This window comes from Echinops telfairi, unplaced genomic scaffold (assembly GCF_000313985.2).
Source record: "Echinops telfairi isolate 266 unplaced genomic scaffold, ASM31398v2 ScPeMD7_7458;HRSCAF=8496, whole genome shotgun sequence".
NCBI classification, from domain to species: Eukaryota; Metazoa; Chordata; class Mammalia; order Afrosoricida; family Tenrecidae; genus Echinops; species Echinops telfairi.
This window is the reverse complement of record NW_022111358.1, coordinates 47,953,886-47,967,299: the sequence shown is the minus strand read 5'-3', so window position 1 is coordinate 47,967,299 and position 13,414 is coordinate 47,953,886. Positions and strand designations below refer to the sequence as shown.

The following is a 13,414-nucleotide window of genomic DNA, read 5'->3' as shown; positions in this document are numbered from 1 at the left end:
GTAGGAGTAGCAGCGGGTGGGGGCTGGTCCCCTCACCTCCCTCCCAAGCGTCATTTATTTTTTAATTTAATACTACACATCTAGTTTTGGCTTTGTGGGCCACAGTCTTCCCCCTGGCCGTGCCCCAGTAAGGAGCCTGGTGGCATCATGGTCACACGGTTTCAACCCCCAGGCTCCTCCTCAGGGGAAGGATGAGGCTTTCTGCTCCTGTCAGGGGTGATTACACGCTGTCCTACAGGGGCCCGAATTGGAGCCCTGGTGGGGTCAGCAGTTCGATACCACCAGTCACTCTGAGAGAGGAAGAGGAGGCTCTCTACTTCCATAAGGATTTACAGTTTCAGAGACCCACAGGGGCAGTTCCACTTTCCCTCGAAGGTCACCGTGAGTCCGAACTGACGCCATGGCAGGAGTTTCTGTCTGAGTGTCCAAGAAAACTTTATTGCTGGTTGTGAAATAACCATTTCTGAACAGTTTCCCCAAACCAGGCAGTGCAGGTAAGTATCTGGTTTCCCCAAACCAGGCAGGGTTGCAGGTAAGTATCTGGTCCCTCTGTCACAGAGGGACCAGACTTGTCCCAGAGGTTGCAGACCACACACAGCCCTGAACTGAGCTGAGCTGGGCCCAGACACAGTCAGGGAAAAAGTGGGGCTCCTGAGTGGCGTTTAGATCACCCCAAGAATGGGCTTTGGCTCTGTTGGGCACCGGGGATGTGTGTGTGGGGGCGTGCGGCGGCAGGGTTTCCTGGCGAGCTTCAAGGGCCGGTGAGCACTGGGCTGGGGCTCAGGCGCCATCAAGCCTCTGAGAAGATTGTTTTCAAAATCATCTGCAGCCGGAGGAAGAGAAAGGAAAAGCCCAGGGTTGGAGAGGCCCTGGGGAGGCCGCTCAGGGCAGGCTCCTGAGGATGCACGAACCAAGCAGGTTGGGCTGCCCTCGGATCTTCCCGAGAGATGAGAGATGTCCTTTCCTGGGGGTTGGCCCCCCAGCCCAGGGAGCCTGGTGGTGCTCTGATTCAGCATGGGGCTGCTAACCATAAGGTCGAAAGGTCAGCCGTGGTTGGAACCACCTGCTCAGAGCAGGAGGCAGGTCCAGTACTCTGCTTCCATCAACAGGACAGCCTGGGAACCCCGGTGGGGCAGGTCAGGTTGGCGGGGTCCTACAAGGTCGCTGCCTTGGGTTTGTTTTCTTCCCTGTGAGGAGATCTTCTTAGACCCAGGGGATGGTTGGTAACAAGGACCTTCCCCCAGAGCTGAGAGAGAGAGAGCCTTCCCCTGGAGCTGCCTTGAACTTGGAAGGTCTAGCCTCCTAAATGGGGGAAGGAGCCACCCAGGCGCAGCACTGCTGTTAGAACAGCCCGGAGAAGGGAAAAGGCACCAGACAAGCTTTTGGGTTTCAGGACTTAGTTTCGTTGCCTGATTACATCACAGTTTAACCTCATGGGGGAGCTACGCTGTTCCCAAGTTCTAAATATTAATGCAACCAATGCTCCTTAGACAGGTCCGAGGGCAATGATTGGTGGGCACACAGGGATCCATGTAGCCAGACTGGGATCAGAAATGGCTGGGGCTCCCCCCGGCTGGAGACTACTCCCTCACTACTCGTCACTGAAGGAGCCCTGGTGGCTTATGGACTGCTAACCCCAAGGCCAGCAGTTCAAACCCACCAGCTGCTTCAAGGGAGAAAGATGAGGTTTTCTATTTCTATAAAAAGTGCCAGTCTCAGAAACCCACAGGGCCACTTCTATGGGGTCCTAGAGGGTCACTGTGAGTCAGCATCCACTTGGTAGCAGTGAGTTTCCCTGGGACCACTCACCGACACTGGACATTTTTGCAACCAGACTGCTTCTAATCAGAGGCAGAGGACCCACATTTGAAATTACATTGCCACCATCACTGTACTTATTGCCAGGTGTCCTCAGGCTGGGCTTCACCCTGCGTGACCCACGCCCAGCAGAACCGAATCCCGCCTGGCCCCGCGCCATGCTCAGCCCTTGTTGCCACCCCTGGGTCAGCCCATCTCGTCCAGGGCCTTCCTCTCTGTCCCTGCCCCTCTACTTTACCAAGCAAGATGCCCTTCTCCAGAAACGGGTCCTCCCTGAGAACATGTGCAAAGTCTGTGGCACTGTGGCACAGTGTCTCGTCATCCTTCTAAGGAGCCCTCCCAAGAGATTTGTTTGTTCTTTTGGCAGCCCGTGGTACTTCCTACTTCCAACATCCTTCGCCAACACCATCATTCAAATGTATCCTTCTTCTCTGATCTTCCTGATTCGTGTCCAACTTTCCCGTGCGTATGAGGTCACTGGAGATGCCCTGGCTCGGGCCAGGTACACCTTAGCCCTCAAAGTGACAGCCTAGCTCTTGAACATTTTAAAAGAGGTCTTGTAGAGATTGGCCCACCACAATGTGTCCTTTGATTTCTTGGCTGCTGCTTCCAGCCAGGAGCACTGATTGTGAATGCAAGCAAGATGAAATCTTTGAAAACTGCACTTTGTTCCCTTCCTTGATCAGTGCTCCTGATTGGTCTAGTTGTGAGGATTTTGGTCTTTACATTGCATTGCAATCCACGCCGAGGGCTACAATCCTTGATCTTCATCAGCAAGTGCTTCGAGTCCTTGCTTTGAGCAAGCAAGATGGTATCGTCTGCCTATCGCAGGTTGTTGATAAGCCTTCCTCCAATCCTGATGCCGCATTCTTCTTCCGATAGTCCAGCCTCTTGGATGTCTTGCTCAACATCTGATCAGATAAGTATGGTGAAAGGGTACAACCCTTTCCTGAGTTTAAACCACTCAGCTCTGTCCGAATGACTGCCTCATATGGGCTCCACAGGAGCCCACATGTTCTGGAATGCCCTCTCCTCTCAATGTGCGCCATGCCTTTTTAATGGTCCACACAGGTGAATGCCTTTTACCAAGTCAATAAAACACAGGTAAACATCTTTCTGGTACTCTCTGCTTTCAGCCAAGAACCACCTGACATCAGCAATGTCAGCCCTGGTGCCATGTCCTCTTCTGAATCGGTCTGAGTTTCTGGCAGCTGCCTGGCGAGGCAACCATTGTTGTTGAGTGATCCTGGCAAATCGGTCCTAGCTTATGATGATATATTATTGTTAGGCAATTTCCACATTCTGTTGGGTCACCTTTCTTTGGAAGGGGTTCACATCTGGATCTCTTCCAGTCAGTTGGCCAGGTGTTGGCCTTCCAGATGTCTTGCTATAGATGGGGGAAACATCTCCGCTGGCTTTCTGTCAACCCCTGGACCCTCGTGTTTTGCTTGTGTTTTCTGTGCAGCTTGGACTTCTTCCTCTAGTCCCCTCGGTCCTTGACCACAGGTTACAACTGCCCACAATTTCATCTTCCCCCTCGCTTAAGGACTCTTGATAAACCCTTAAGAACAGTCTCCTGTGTGGACAAGACTCACAATCCCAGGGGATCAGGCTGACTGGCCGGATGCACTCCGTCACCCGTCGCATTCGGAGCTGAACTAATCTCTGTGGCTCAGTTTCCAGCCAAACAACCGGTAGGTCTCAAACCAAAATGAGGCCCGGTCCTGCGTCACCCTCATGATTGCTGTATTTGAGCCCATTGTGACAACCACTGTGCCCATCCATCTTGTCAAGGGTCTTCCTCCTTTACCAAGCAGGGTGCCCTTCTTCAATCTATATGGGGGGCTCTCTACGGGGTTTGGGAGATTGTTCATCATTCCAGGAGCTGACAGCCAACAACCTCGTCTTTCTCCAGTGGAGCAGCCGGTGGGCTCGGACTGCAGGCTGTAACGAGCCGCCCACTGTGTAACCCACTGTGCCCCAACCTTCCACATGCCCACGAACTGCCCAGGAGGCTCCAGTGTGTGGGGGAGGGCTCCGGCAGGACCTGTGTGTTGACAGCAGAGAGGGCTGTTAGGTAGCTGGAACAGAAATGCCCACCTGGCTCAGCAAGTAATCCGCCTTGCTTAGGTTCTCCAGGACTGAGAAGTGGTCCACATCTGGGAGTTCTTCAAAGGCCACCTCCCACCCTCCTTGGCACAGCACCTGGCAGAGGGGCGCGGGCAAGGGCTGTGAGGCTGCAGACAGGAGAAGTGGTGCCTCTCCATGCTAGCCCGCACCTGGTTCCTCTCAGAGGTCCACTAAATACTTAGGGTGGCCTTGGGCATCCTTGGGGTGGAAGAGGAAGGGTGGATAAGGTGGGAAGGAGGATATACCATGACTTTTAACCTCTGGCCCAGGCGGGAGCCAGGTGTACCTGAAAGAATTCCCTGGATTGTCGCTGGAATTCGGGGGAGTCGTGCTGAGCCAGGATCACCAGCATACGGGGATTGGGGGCCACGGGCTTCAGCATGGCTGGCAATAGCAGCTGAGGGCTGTTTTTCTGCGCGTCCTCCCTGGGAGGGGGCGGGGTCAGCAGAGAGGGAGGAGCCCAGGCCTCACCCCGCCCACCAGCAGGATCCCTCTCCTTGGCCAAGGCAGCAAAGTGGTTTCAGGGGAGTGGGAGGAGCCTGGGCTCCATTCCTCCCACCAGCAGGTTCCATCCTTTGGGGGCGGGGCATCAGAGACATGGGAGGAACTCGGGCCCCACCCACCTATCCGCAGAATACCAACTCGGCGAGAGGGGAGGGGACCTTCGCCCAGCCACCTGCAGGATGCTGCTTAGTTTGTGCGGAAGCAGGTGGGGTCCGCAGGGGAGAGGGAGGAGCCTGGTCATCACCCCACATAGGCAGGTGTAACTTGGTTGGTGGGGAGGGGGCGGGACATCAGGAGAGTGTCAGGATCCCGGGCCCAACCCCTGCCCACCCGCAGGATCCGGCTTGGCTGGACGGGAGGCGAGGTGAGGAGACAGACAGGCCAGGTGACTCACAGCGTCAGGTGGAGAAGGTCGTTGTCCGAGGTGTGGGTAATGGGCTCCAGGTCGTAGATGCCGCTCAGGAGGAAGAGGGCTGTGAAGGTGGAGGGCAGTTACGCCAGCTCGCCACTAGATGGCCCTCCCCCAGGCACCAGGTCCTTTGTCAGGTCTAGAGGAGGCCTACAAGGAAGCCCTCCCCACAGGGCCCAGAGCGTGCCCCCCTTCCTGTCCCGTCCCCCCCCGTGTGGTCACCTCACAGCTGCAGACGCCCGACCCCTCAAAAGCCTGGGGCTGGGGAGTGGGGGTGAGGCCTGCCGCCCCGGAGAAACCTTTGAGGTTGGGTGTGACTCCATGCTCTGTCCAGTTGGCCAGCAGCATCATGGCCGCCAGGTGGGCCCCCGCCGAGTGTCCACACAGGTAAATCCCCCTGGGGTGAGCCAGAGAAGGGGAAAGGGGCTCAGACCCAAGAGCTCTGCGATTTCCAGGAGGGTTTGCACTTGATTTCCCAGAGCTGTAAGCAGGACCACGGAACCCACTGTCCCACCTAACATGGCCCCCACCCACCCACCTGGGAGGGCACGACACCCACCTGTTGCTGGGATACTGCTTCTGGAGAAAGGCGAGACTCCTGGTGAGCTGGTCTACCATCAGGTCCACGGTGCCTGCCAAAGATGCCCGCTTGGTCAGCTGAGTGCAGCAGGGAGGGGGTGCTTCCCTCCAAGGTCCCCCAACCTGAGGAGCCCGCCTTACCTATGGGTGCAATGTCATAAGCCACAATGACCACGGCCACTCCCCAAGAGGTCAGAGGGTCAACCATGAAGGCTGACATGTCTTTACTGTGGAAAGAGACGTGGATGTGATTTTTGGAGGCAACATGGCCAGTAGGCTGCTGCCACCAGGTGCGGGACACACCACGAGGCAGATGTCCTGTCCAGCCAGAGCACCGGCTTGCTGTGACACAATGGATATCAGGAAAGGACAGGCTCTGGGATCCGGGTGCCTGGTTCCAGTCCCTGCGACACCACAGGCTAGCAAGGGAGCCCTGGGCCTGTCTTAGTTTTCTCTTGCTGCTACAGCAGCAATAGATGTGATGGCTTTAACTGACATTGATGCTCTTGGGTGAAGAGTCTGGAGGCCGAATTCAGGGCACCCGCTCCACGGGAAGGCTTTCTCTCTGGGGTGGCTCTGGAGCACCCATACACTCACCGTTCCTTGAGGGCTCCATGGTCTGGGCACCCATCCCCCCTGGGTCTAGGAGGTTCTCAGCACAGGGGCCCTGGGTCCAGAGCGCTGTTCACTCTTGGTGGCACGGAAGCTACTCCTCTCTACTCACTTCTCTCTCCTTTCTTCACTTGTGAAGTTAAGGGGATATCTCTCCTGATATCAGATCAGTAACATGACTGGGTGCTGACCTGAATTAGGGTGATGCATTCTACCCTGATCCTGCCTCATTCCCATGCAGACATAGCCCAGTCCTGTAACATAATCTAATCCTGCCTCATTCCCATGCAGACATAACCCAATCCTCTAATATAATATAATCCTGCTTCATTCACAAGCATAACCCAGGCCTCTAACATAACTAGAAAGATAAGGTATTCCACTCCTGTAAAGATTTACAGCCTCGGACACCCAGAGGGGAGGTTCTACATATGTAATGCTGCCTCAGGAGCCATGGGCAGGGTTTAGGGTTTACAGTGAATGACAATATGGAGGATAATCACATAACACTGTGAAGCAGGACAGAGCCACGTTGATACAGATTTGGGGGAAGTCACAATTCAATTCAGGACAGGAACGGACCTCAGTGAAGCTTTTAATCTGTTTTTCACCTATGCAATAAGGATAATTATGTTTCCTATGATATAATTTATAGAGACATGAAGATCAGACATGTAGAGAGTGTCCCCAAGGTGACTGTGTTTGAAGGGGGAAGACCTTATCATAGACAACTTCTCAGAAAGGTCCTGAGCAGTGATAGGGACCTAAAAGAGCCCAACAACCCCACTGCTGACACTAGGGTGGCCCAGTTTTCCCCTTTGCCCGGGACTCTCCCTTTCTTTCAAACTGAAAGCCTCATGCCTGTAAAGGCCCCGTCTTCTGTCATAGAGAATGAACTCATGGCCGTGAGTCGGGGGACTCCGTTTGGCCCCTGCGCCGCTGTGTGCATGCTGATGGTCTCCCTCATCCAGGGTGGCAGTCTTTGTTTTGTCTGTGTCCTGTTTACGGCTTAATAAAAGGATCACCATAGAACATGCTTCCACCAGGGAGTCGGTTCCCCCCTAGCACACTCCCAAGAGAAAGAAGAGGACATTCCAGACACAGAAACATAAGGGGGGTGGGGATAAAAAGGAGGCAGAAAGAGACAGAAGCTGGAAGAGGCAAAGATGGGCGCTCAGAAGGGAGTTCAGTCCCGGGTCGTTGTGATCTGGGACTCTGGCCTGCAGACCATGGGGGGTGGGGGACCCATTCTGGTGTGTGGATCCTTTGTTACAGCAGCCCCCCGGAAGCTTGGGCGCCGGGAGAGGGGAGTCTCCCCGTGTTTCTGCTCCAACTCACCTCCCACACTGCCACATCCCTCCGTGAACAAACACGAAGAAGCGCACGGCTGCAAAACAAAGCGAGGGCCCGTCACGTGACCAGAGGCACCCCTGGGGTGACTGGGCTCTGCGGTGGGACCTGCGGCAACCCCGGGACTCACTTTGCGAGGACACTCTGTCGGGGAAGTAGATGTCCAGTTTCTCCCTCTGTCCATCACCGTAGGAGACGTCCAGTAGGATCTTCTTGGTGGCCCGGGCCCGGGAGGTGGCTGTCTCGGGAAACAGACATGGCTCATTGGCACAACCCAAACATATCAGGGACCATCCACAGGCTCCTCCCCCTGAGTGGGCAGTGGCTTCCATGCCACCTCTGGAGGGAAGCCTTTGGCTGACAGTGGGCTTCAGCTGCTGTCCCTTCCTGAGCTTCAAGGCACGCACTCAGTTCTGGGCTCCAAAGTATCCCACAGGTAGGTGGTTATAACAGAAGCACGCTCACTCATCCAGATAAGCCTCTAATACTACCTGCTCGCATCTCTACCCCATGGGGACCATTCTGCTGCATGCTGACAGAGCTACAAGGGGCCTCCAAAGAGTTTTTGGAAAACTGGAAAACCCCATGAGCTTTGCTTTCTAGTTTTCTTAAAAACAAAAACAACTAATTTATTGTTGTTTTCATCTAGACCAGTGGTTCTCAACCTTCCTAATGCCGGGACCCTGTCACACAGTTCCCCATGTGGTGGTGACACCCAACCATCAAATTCTTTTCGTTGCTACTTCATCACTGTCATTTTGCTACTGTTAGGAACCGGGTGACCCCTGTGAAAGGGTCGTTCGACCCCCAGGTTGAGAACCGCTGGTCTATACCAAGATGAGACAGGACAAAAATGACCCCTGAGTGGTCGACTTCATCTGACCCCTTTACAGTAGTTTCATCACTTAAGCACGTGAGCCCCACCTACTCCCTCAACCCACCCACCCCGTCCGAGGTTCCCTCCGAGGAGGAAGTACCTCCATATTTCGGGTGCCCTGTAATCCCACACACTCAGCTGAGTCCATGCTTTAAATACACCCACTGGCTGTGCCCAGAGGTCCTGCTTATGTCCGCCTCCCCTTCCCCGCTAGTCTTCTTTCTGTATTTCTTCCAGGCAGTTCTATTGCAGTCCGTTCACGCAGCGTGTGATTCAGCAGTTCGATCGTGTCCAGAATTGCTGGGAGTCATCCCCACAGTTCATCTGCGAACAGCCCTCCGTTTCCCACGCCCTGTGTTGGAAACAAACCCAGTGGCTTTCTAGCAAGAAGTATTTTCTGTATCGAGTCCAACTCAAGGGGGAGGGAGGGGAAAAGAGGATACCCAGGGCTCAAGGAGAACGCGTTTTGGAAATGATGCTGGCAACCTAGGCGCAAACATGCTTGATCCAATCGATGTATGGAATGTTCTAAGAGCTGTAAGAGCTTCCAATAAAAAGATCTTAAAAAAACAAACTCCAACTCAAGTCCTTAAGTCCTATGCGAGTCCATAAGTCCCTTCTCAGACTCGCAGCCACATGCTGGTGATGCAGAAAGGCGAGTTGAAGCAGGAAGCAGGAGGTCACGGTGGGTGCGGAGTCTCTGGACACATGGCGGGGCGCTGACAGCTCTCGGGCAGGTGGCCCACGCTGGGCCCACCCTACTGCCAGGTCGCATTCCGCAGGCAGGGGGGCGGAGTGCAGAGAGGGATCCTCTGTGTTCCCTGGGCGGCGGGCGCTCATCAAAAAGGTGCAAGACATCAAAAAGGTGTCATCAGGCTGCGACCTGATCCACAGGTCTGACTCCGCCCCTCGCCAGGAGTGTCTGGTTGGCTTAATCCCTCCCCACCACACTCCCCAGGGCCCCCCAACCTCCCTTCATTCGGTTTTTCCAACACACTCGTTGAGGGCCTCCAGGACAGCCAGAGGCTCTTCCGGCACGAGGGCGGCCAGACTTTGGCTCACTGACTCTGGTCGCACCATTGGGAAAGACCAGTCGCTACAATGGCACATGGGGAGTAAGGTGGAGGGCGACGAGAGAAAGGAGCCCACACTGAGGAGGAAGAGCACAGTGGTGACAGCAGTGGACGCAGGGGCCCGAGGTGGCACAGGTGCGCCCATCCTGGAAATACCACAGGTGGATGGCTTCAGCTATCAGAAAGGTTTCTTCTCACGGTGGATGAGGCTGGAGGGTCTGAATGAGGGGGTGCTGCTTCTAGGGGAGCCTTTCTGTCCCCATCTCGGCGCTGGAGGAAGGCCTGTCTCTTCTGAGCTTCTGCTGGCAGGCGATCTTCCTGTGCCTTCGCACCTAGCTTCCCTCAGCTACCTCTCCTTGAATCCCTTCTATGTCTCATAGACTGGACCTGCTGTCAGGTGGGACAGTAGAGGGGCAGCCTTTTTAAAAAAGAGGAAGGTTCTTTTTAAAAAATCATTTTATTGGGGGCTCATCCAGCTCTTATCACACTCCATCCACCCATTGTGTCAAGCACATTGGTACATAGGTTACCATCATGTTCAAAACATTTTCTTTCTACTTGAGCCCTTGGTATCAGCTCCTCATTTCCCCCCTCCCTCATGAACTCTTGATAATTTATAAATTCCCACCCACCCCCATGTCTTACACCGACCGCTGTCTCCCTTCACCCACTTTTCTGTTGTCCATCCCTCTAGGAAGGGGTTACATGTCAATCATTGTGATCGCTTCCCCCAAGAGGAAGACTCTTGGCAAGATGGATCGGCACCGTGACTGCAGCTGTGGGCGGAAACGTTGGGACAAATGCGAGGCTGGCGTGGGGCCGGCCCGTGCTTCCTTCCCCTGCACCCAGAGTCGCCATGAGTCCGACGTGATAGCACTTAACAACAACACAATATCTCAAATTGATGGACTCAAGATACACCCAACACGAATCCTGCCTCGTGAACATACCAGAGGCGCACTCATTCCCAAATGGAATCACAACCACAGGCGTGGAGTTTAGGATCTACAACGTATGCCTTCGGGGAACATAATCCGATCCCTAACACCAGGCAATGCTCTCAAGAAGGAACTGAAGAAAAGACACAAGCCTCAAGTCACAAGACTGAAGGATTCGATGGGCAAAATATGGAACGGTGCTTCTTGGACAAGATGAGAGGGCTACAGAGTCGCTGTACTGAAAAGATGTGGTCGGCAGTCTACCGTTCCAAGAGGCAGCATATGATTAAGAACCAGTGATGCTGACAGAAGAAATCCAAACTGCACTGAGGCCACTGGTGAGAACGAGGCTCTAAGAAGGAATTCCAGTGGAAACGTTTCCACAAGCTGCTACAGAACCAGAAGCACTCTTTCTTCCATGCCAAGGGATTCGTAAAACAGCTACCCAGCCCCGAGACTGGCAGCAGCCCATCTTTAGGCCGATTCCAAAGAAAGGTGGCCCAACAGAAAGCAGAAGCCATCGATCGATATCGTTAAAATCACATGCAAGGAAAATGTTGCGAAAGATCATTTAGAAAACATCACTGCAGTTCATCGACAGGGAGCTGCCAGGAGTTCAGGCCAGAGTAGACGAGGACAAGGCACCAGGGAGATCAATGCTATCGGATGGATCCTGGCCAAAATACAGAATGCCAGAATGATGTTTACTTTACTTTGGTTTTTCTGATGACAACTGTGTGGGGCACGGCAAGCCCGGGTCACATTTGAACGCTTCTCATGCTCCTGTGCACGTGGAGCCAGCGGCACGTGTGCATACAGAACAAGGGCACCTGCTTTCACATCAGGAGAGGCGCGCTTCAGGCTTGTGACCTCTCACCGTCGTCCTTGGTGCTGAGCACATCATCCGAGGAGCTGGGCTCTCTGAAGGAGGTGGCCACAGGATTGGAGGGCGGCTTCTTAACCGCCTGTAATCTGCAGGTGACACGACCTTGCCGGCTGAAAGCAAGAAGCACTCGCTGGTGATCCACAGCCTTCAGTAGGGATTGCATCTCGGTGGAGAGAAAACTGGAATCTTCGAAACTGGACCAAAAGACAAAGTGTGAAAAGTGGAGGAAAGATGGGCACTGGCCGGGATTGCACCTTGCCCCGATCCACCATCGATGCTCCTGGAAATAGCAGACAAGAGACCCAGCGATGCTGTGTGCAGCTGGGGTCCTGACAGCCCCACCACTCCTCTTCCACGAAGAGGTGACACAGCATCTGGTTACTCAGGAGCATGACAGAACACCAAAATCCAAACTCACTGCCCTGAGTTCGGTGCTGACTCACAGCAGTCCTACAGGACAGGGTAGAACTGCTCTGTGAGTGTCCAAGACTTGACTCTTAGCAGGAGTCGAAAGCCCCATCTTTCTCCCGTGGAGTGGCTGGTGGTTTCGAATTGCTGCCTTTGCAGGTAGCAGCCCGCATGCTGAGCGACGATGTGCCCAGGGCACCTAGGGGCAAAGGGGGTTTCTGGAAACTCTTGGTAAACCCTGAGTCCAATCCATAAGGCCTGAAGATCAAGAAAATGGTGATAAGCACAGGGAAGAAGTGGTATAAGTGAGGGGACAGGAGGGGATTGGAGAGAGGGGGGGAGGGAGGATGGAAAATTATGATCGCCCTCAACAGGACACAGAAGGGTAGGATAGTCTGGCTTAGGCATGGAGAGATTGCTACTCCTCCAACCTGTAGACTCGCCGGCCTTACTCAGCAAGAAGAGGTTATGAAAGATGGAGACCTTCAGACACCTCTCGGAGCGGGTAGGATGAGCAGTTAGGAGGGCGGAGGGTAGTTGAGGTAGTTACATAATCTCGCGTCAACTTGAGGATATTAAGAGTGAAGGGGGTGGAGCCTCGCCTGTCAATCAGGTCGCAGTCTGATGATGCCTTCTTGTGGGCGTGGCCTTCTCATGAGGATTCTGGGAACTTCCTCTCTCTCTCTGCTTCACCCTCCTGTTGACGAGCCACAGGGAGTCACACCACGTGGAGTCACGCAGATGGCAGCCAGAGCCCTGGAGATGGATCCACCACCATTGGGTCCACAAGGCTTTGCACCCACCCGCCTGTGACCCTCCTGCACTCTGCATCATTGCTTGTGACTGCGTGAGTCTGAAGGGGGATTTATGGACTAGTATTGGACTTAGGGGCTAATATCGGACTTAGGGGCTTGATCTGGACGGGTCTGGATGTTTTCTTAATATACAATGACTCTTTGATATAAAGTTATCTATTACACACATACCTGTGTCCTGGATTTGTTTCTCTAGTCCACCCGGTCTAACAAAGTAGTAAAAGACAGTGGGACTTTATGCCTATTCATGCTGCACATGCTCACAGGTGAAACCCACAGGATGCATGAGGAGGAGGAATCATCTAGAAATAACTATCTGTGCCTTAGCAGACAGCCCCACCCCCACCCCCCCCACCACATATTCACTCCTTTGTTCCAGGTGTGAAGCCAGTCCTGCAGAGGAACCTGGGAGGCTTGAGAAAGAGAAAGAGGAGCCATTAAAAGAAGACCTGAGTATGCAAGATCCTGACGCGAGTCACAGCACCGCGCAGACGCCATCTGCTCCCGTGATAGATAGCCCACTGCCAACCAGATGCTGGTATTGTAACGCCGGTGGGGATTTGGTCTGTTGACATTTACTTTTGTCTAAAGCAGTGATTCTCAACCTGTGGGTCAAGACCTTTTTTGGGGTCAAACGATGCTTCCACAGGGGTCACCTAAGACCATCATAAAACACATTCCGATGGTCTTAGGAACAGAGACCCCGCTCCTCTATCTGTCTCCAGGAGGGTCCGCCCACATGTAGATACGCCCGCAGACGAGTACCCGTTACCCATGCTACACCATGCTGCAAGACAAAATTTCATTTGTCATTAGAAATAAATATTTCATATGTAGTGACATGTTGTTTTTGTGATTCATCACTATGCTTTCATGAGGTTCAATTTGTAACAATGAAAATACATCCTGCATAGCAGATATTGACATGACAATTCATCACAGTAGCAAAATGACAGTGATGAAGTAGCAACGAACATAATTTTATAGTTGGGGGGTCACCACAAAATGAGGAGCT

General features: G+C 53.7%; 1 protein-coding gene across 1 annotated transcript in view; it reads right to left on the bottom strand.

The window, feature by feature from the left end:
* Positions 1-418: 418 nt before the first annotated feature.
* The window catches only part of AFMID (arylformamidase), a 20,654-nt gene continuing 7,658 nt past the window's right edge, over positions 419-13,414 (bottom strand). The window contains exons 3-11 of the mRNA XM_004709119.2: positions 7,533-7,640; positions 7,391-7,439; positions 5,582-5,667; positions 5,421-5,493; positions 5,161-5,258; positions 4,847-4,925; positions 4,235-4,373; positions 3,919-4,023; positions 419-823 (exon numbers count right to left, since the gene is read on the bottom strand). Coding sequence (XP_004709176.1) covers positions 791-823; positions 3,919-4,023; positions 4,235-4,373; positions 4,847-4,925; positions 5,161-5,258; positions 5,421-5,493; positions 5,582-5,667; positions 7,391-7,439; positions 7,533-7,640 — 770 coding nt within the window. The 3' untranslated portion in view covers positions 419-790. The remainder of the gene's footprint in view (positions 824-3,918; positions 4,024-4,234; positions 4,374-4,846; positions 4,926-5,160; positions 5,259-5,420; positions 5,494-5,581; positions 5,668-7,390; positions 7,440-7,532; positions 7,641-13,414) is intronic.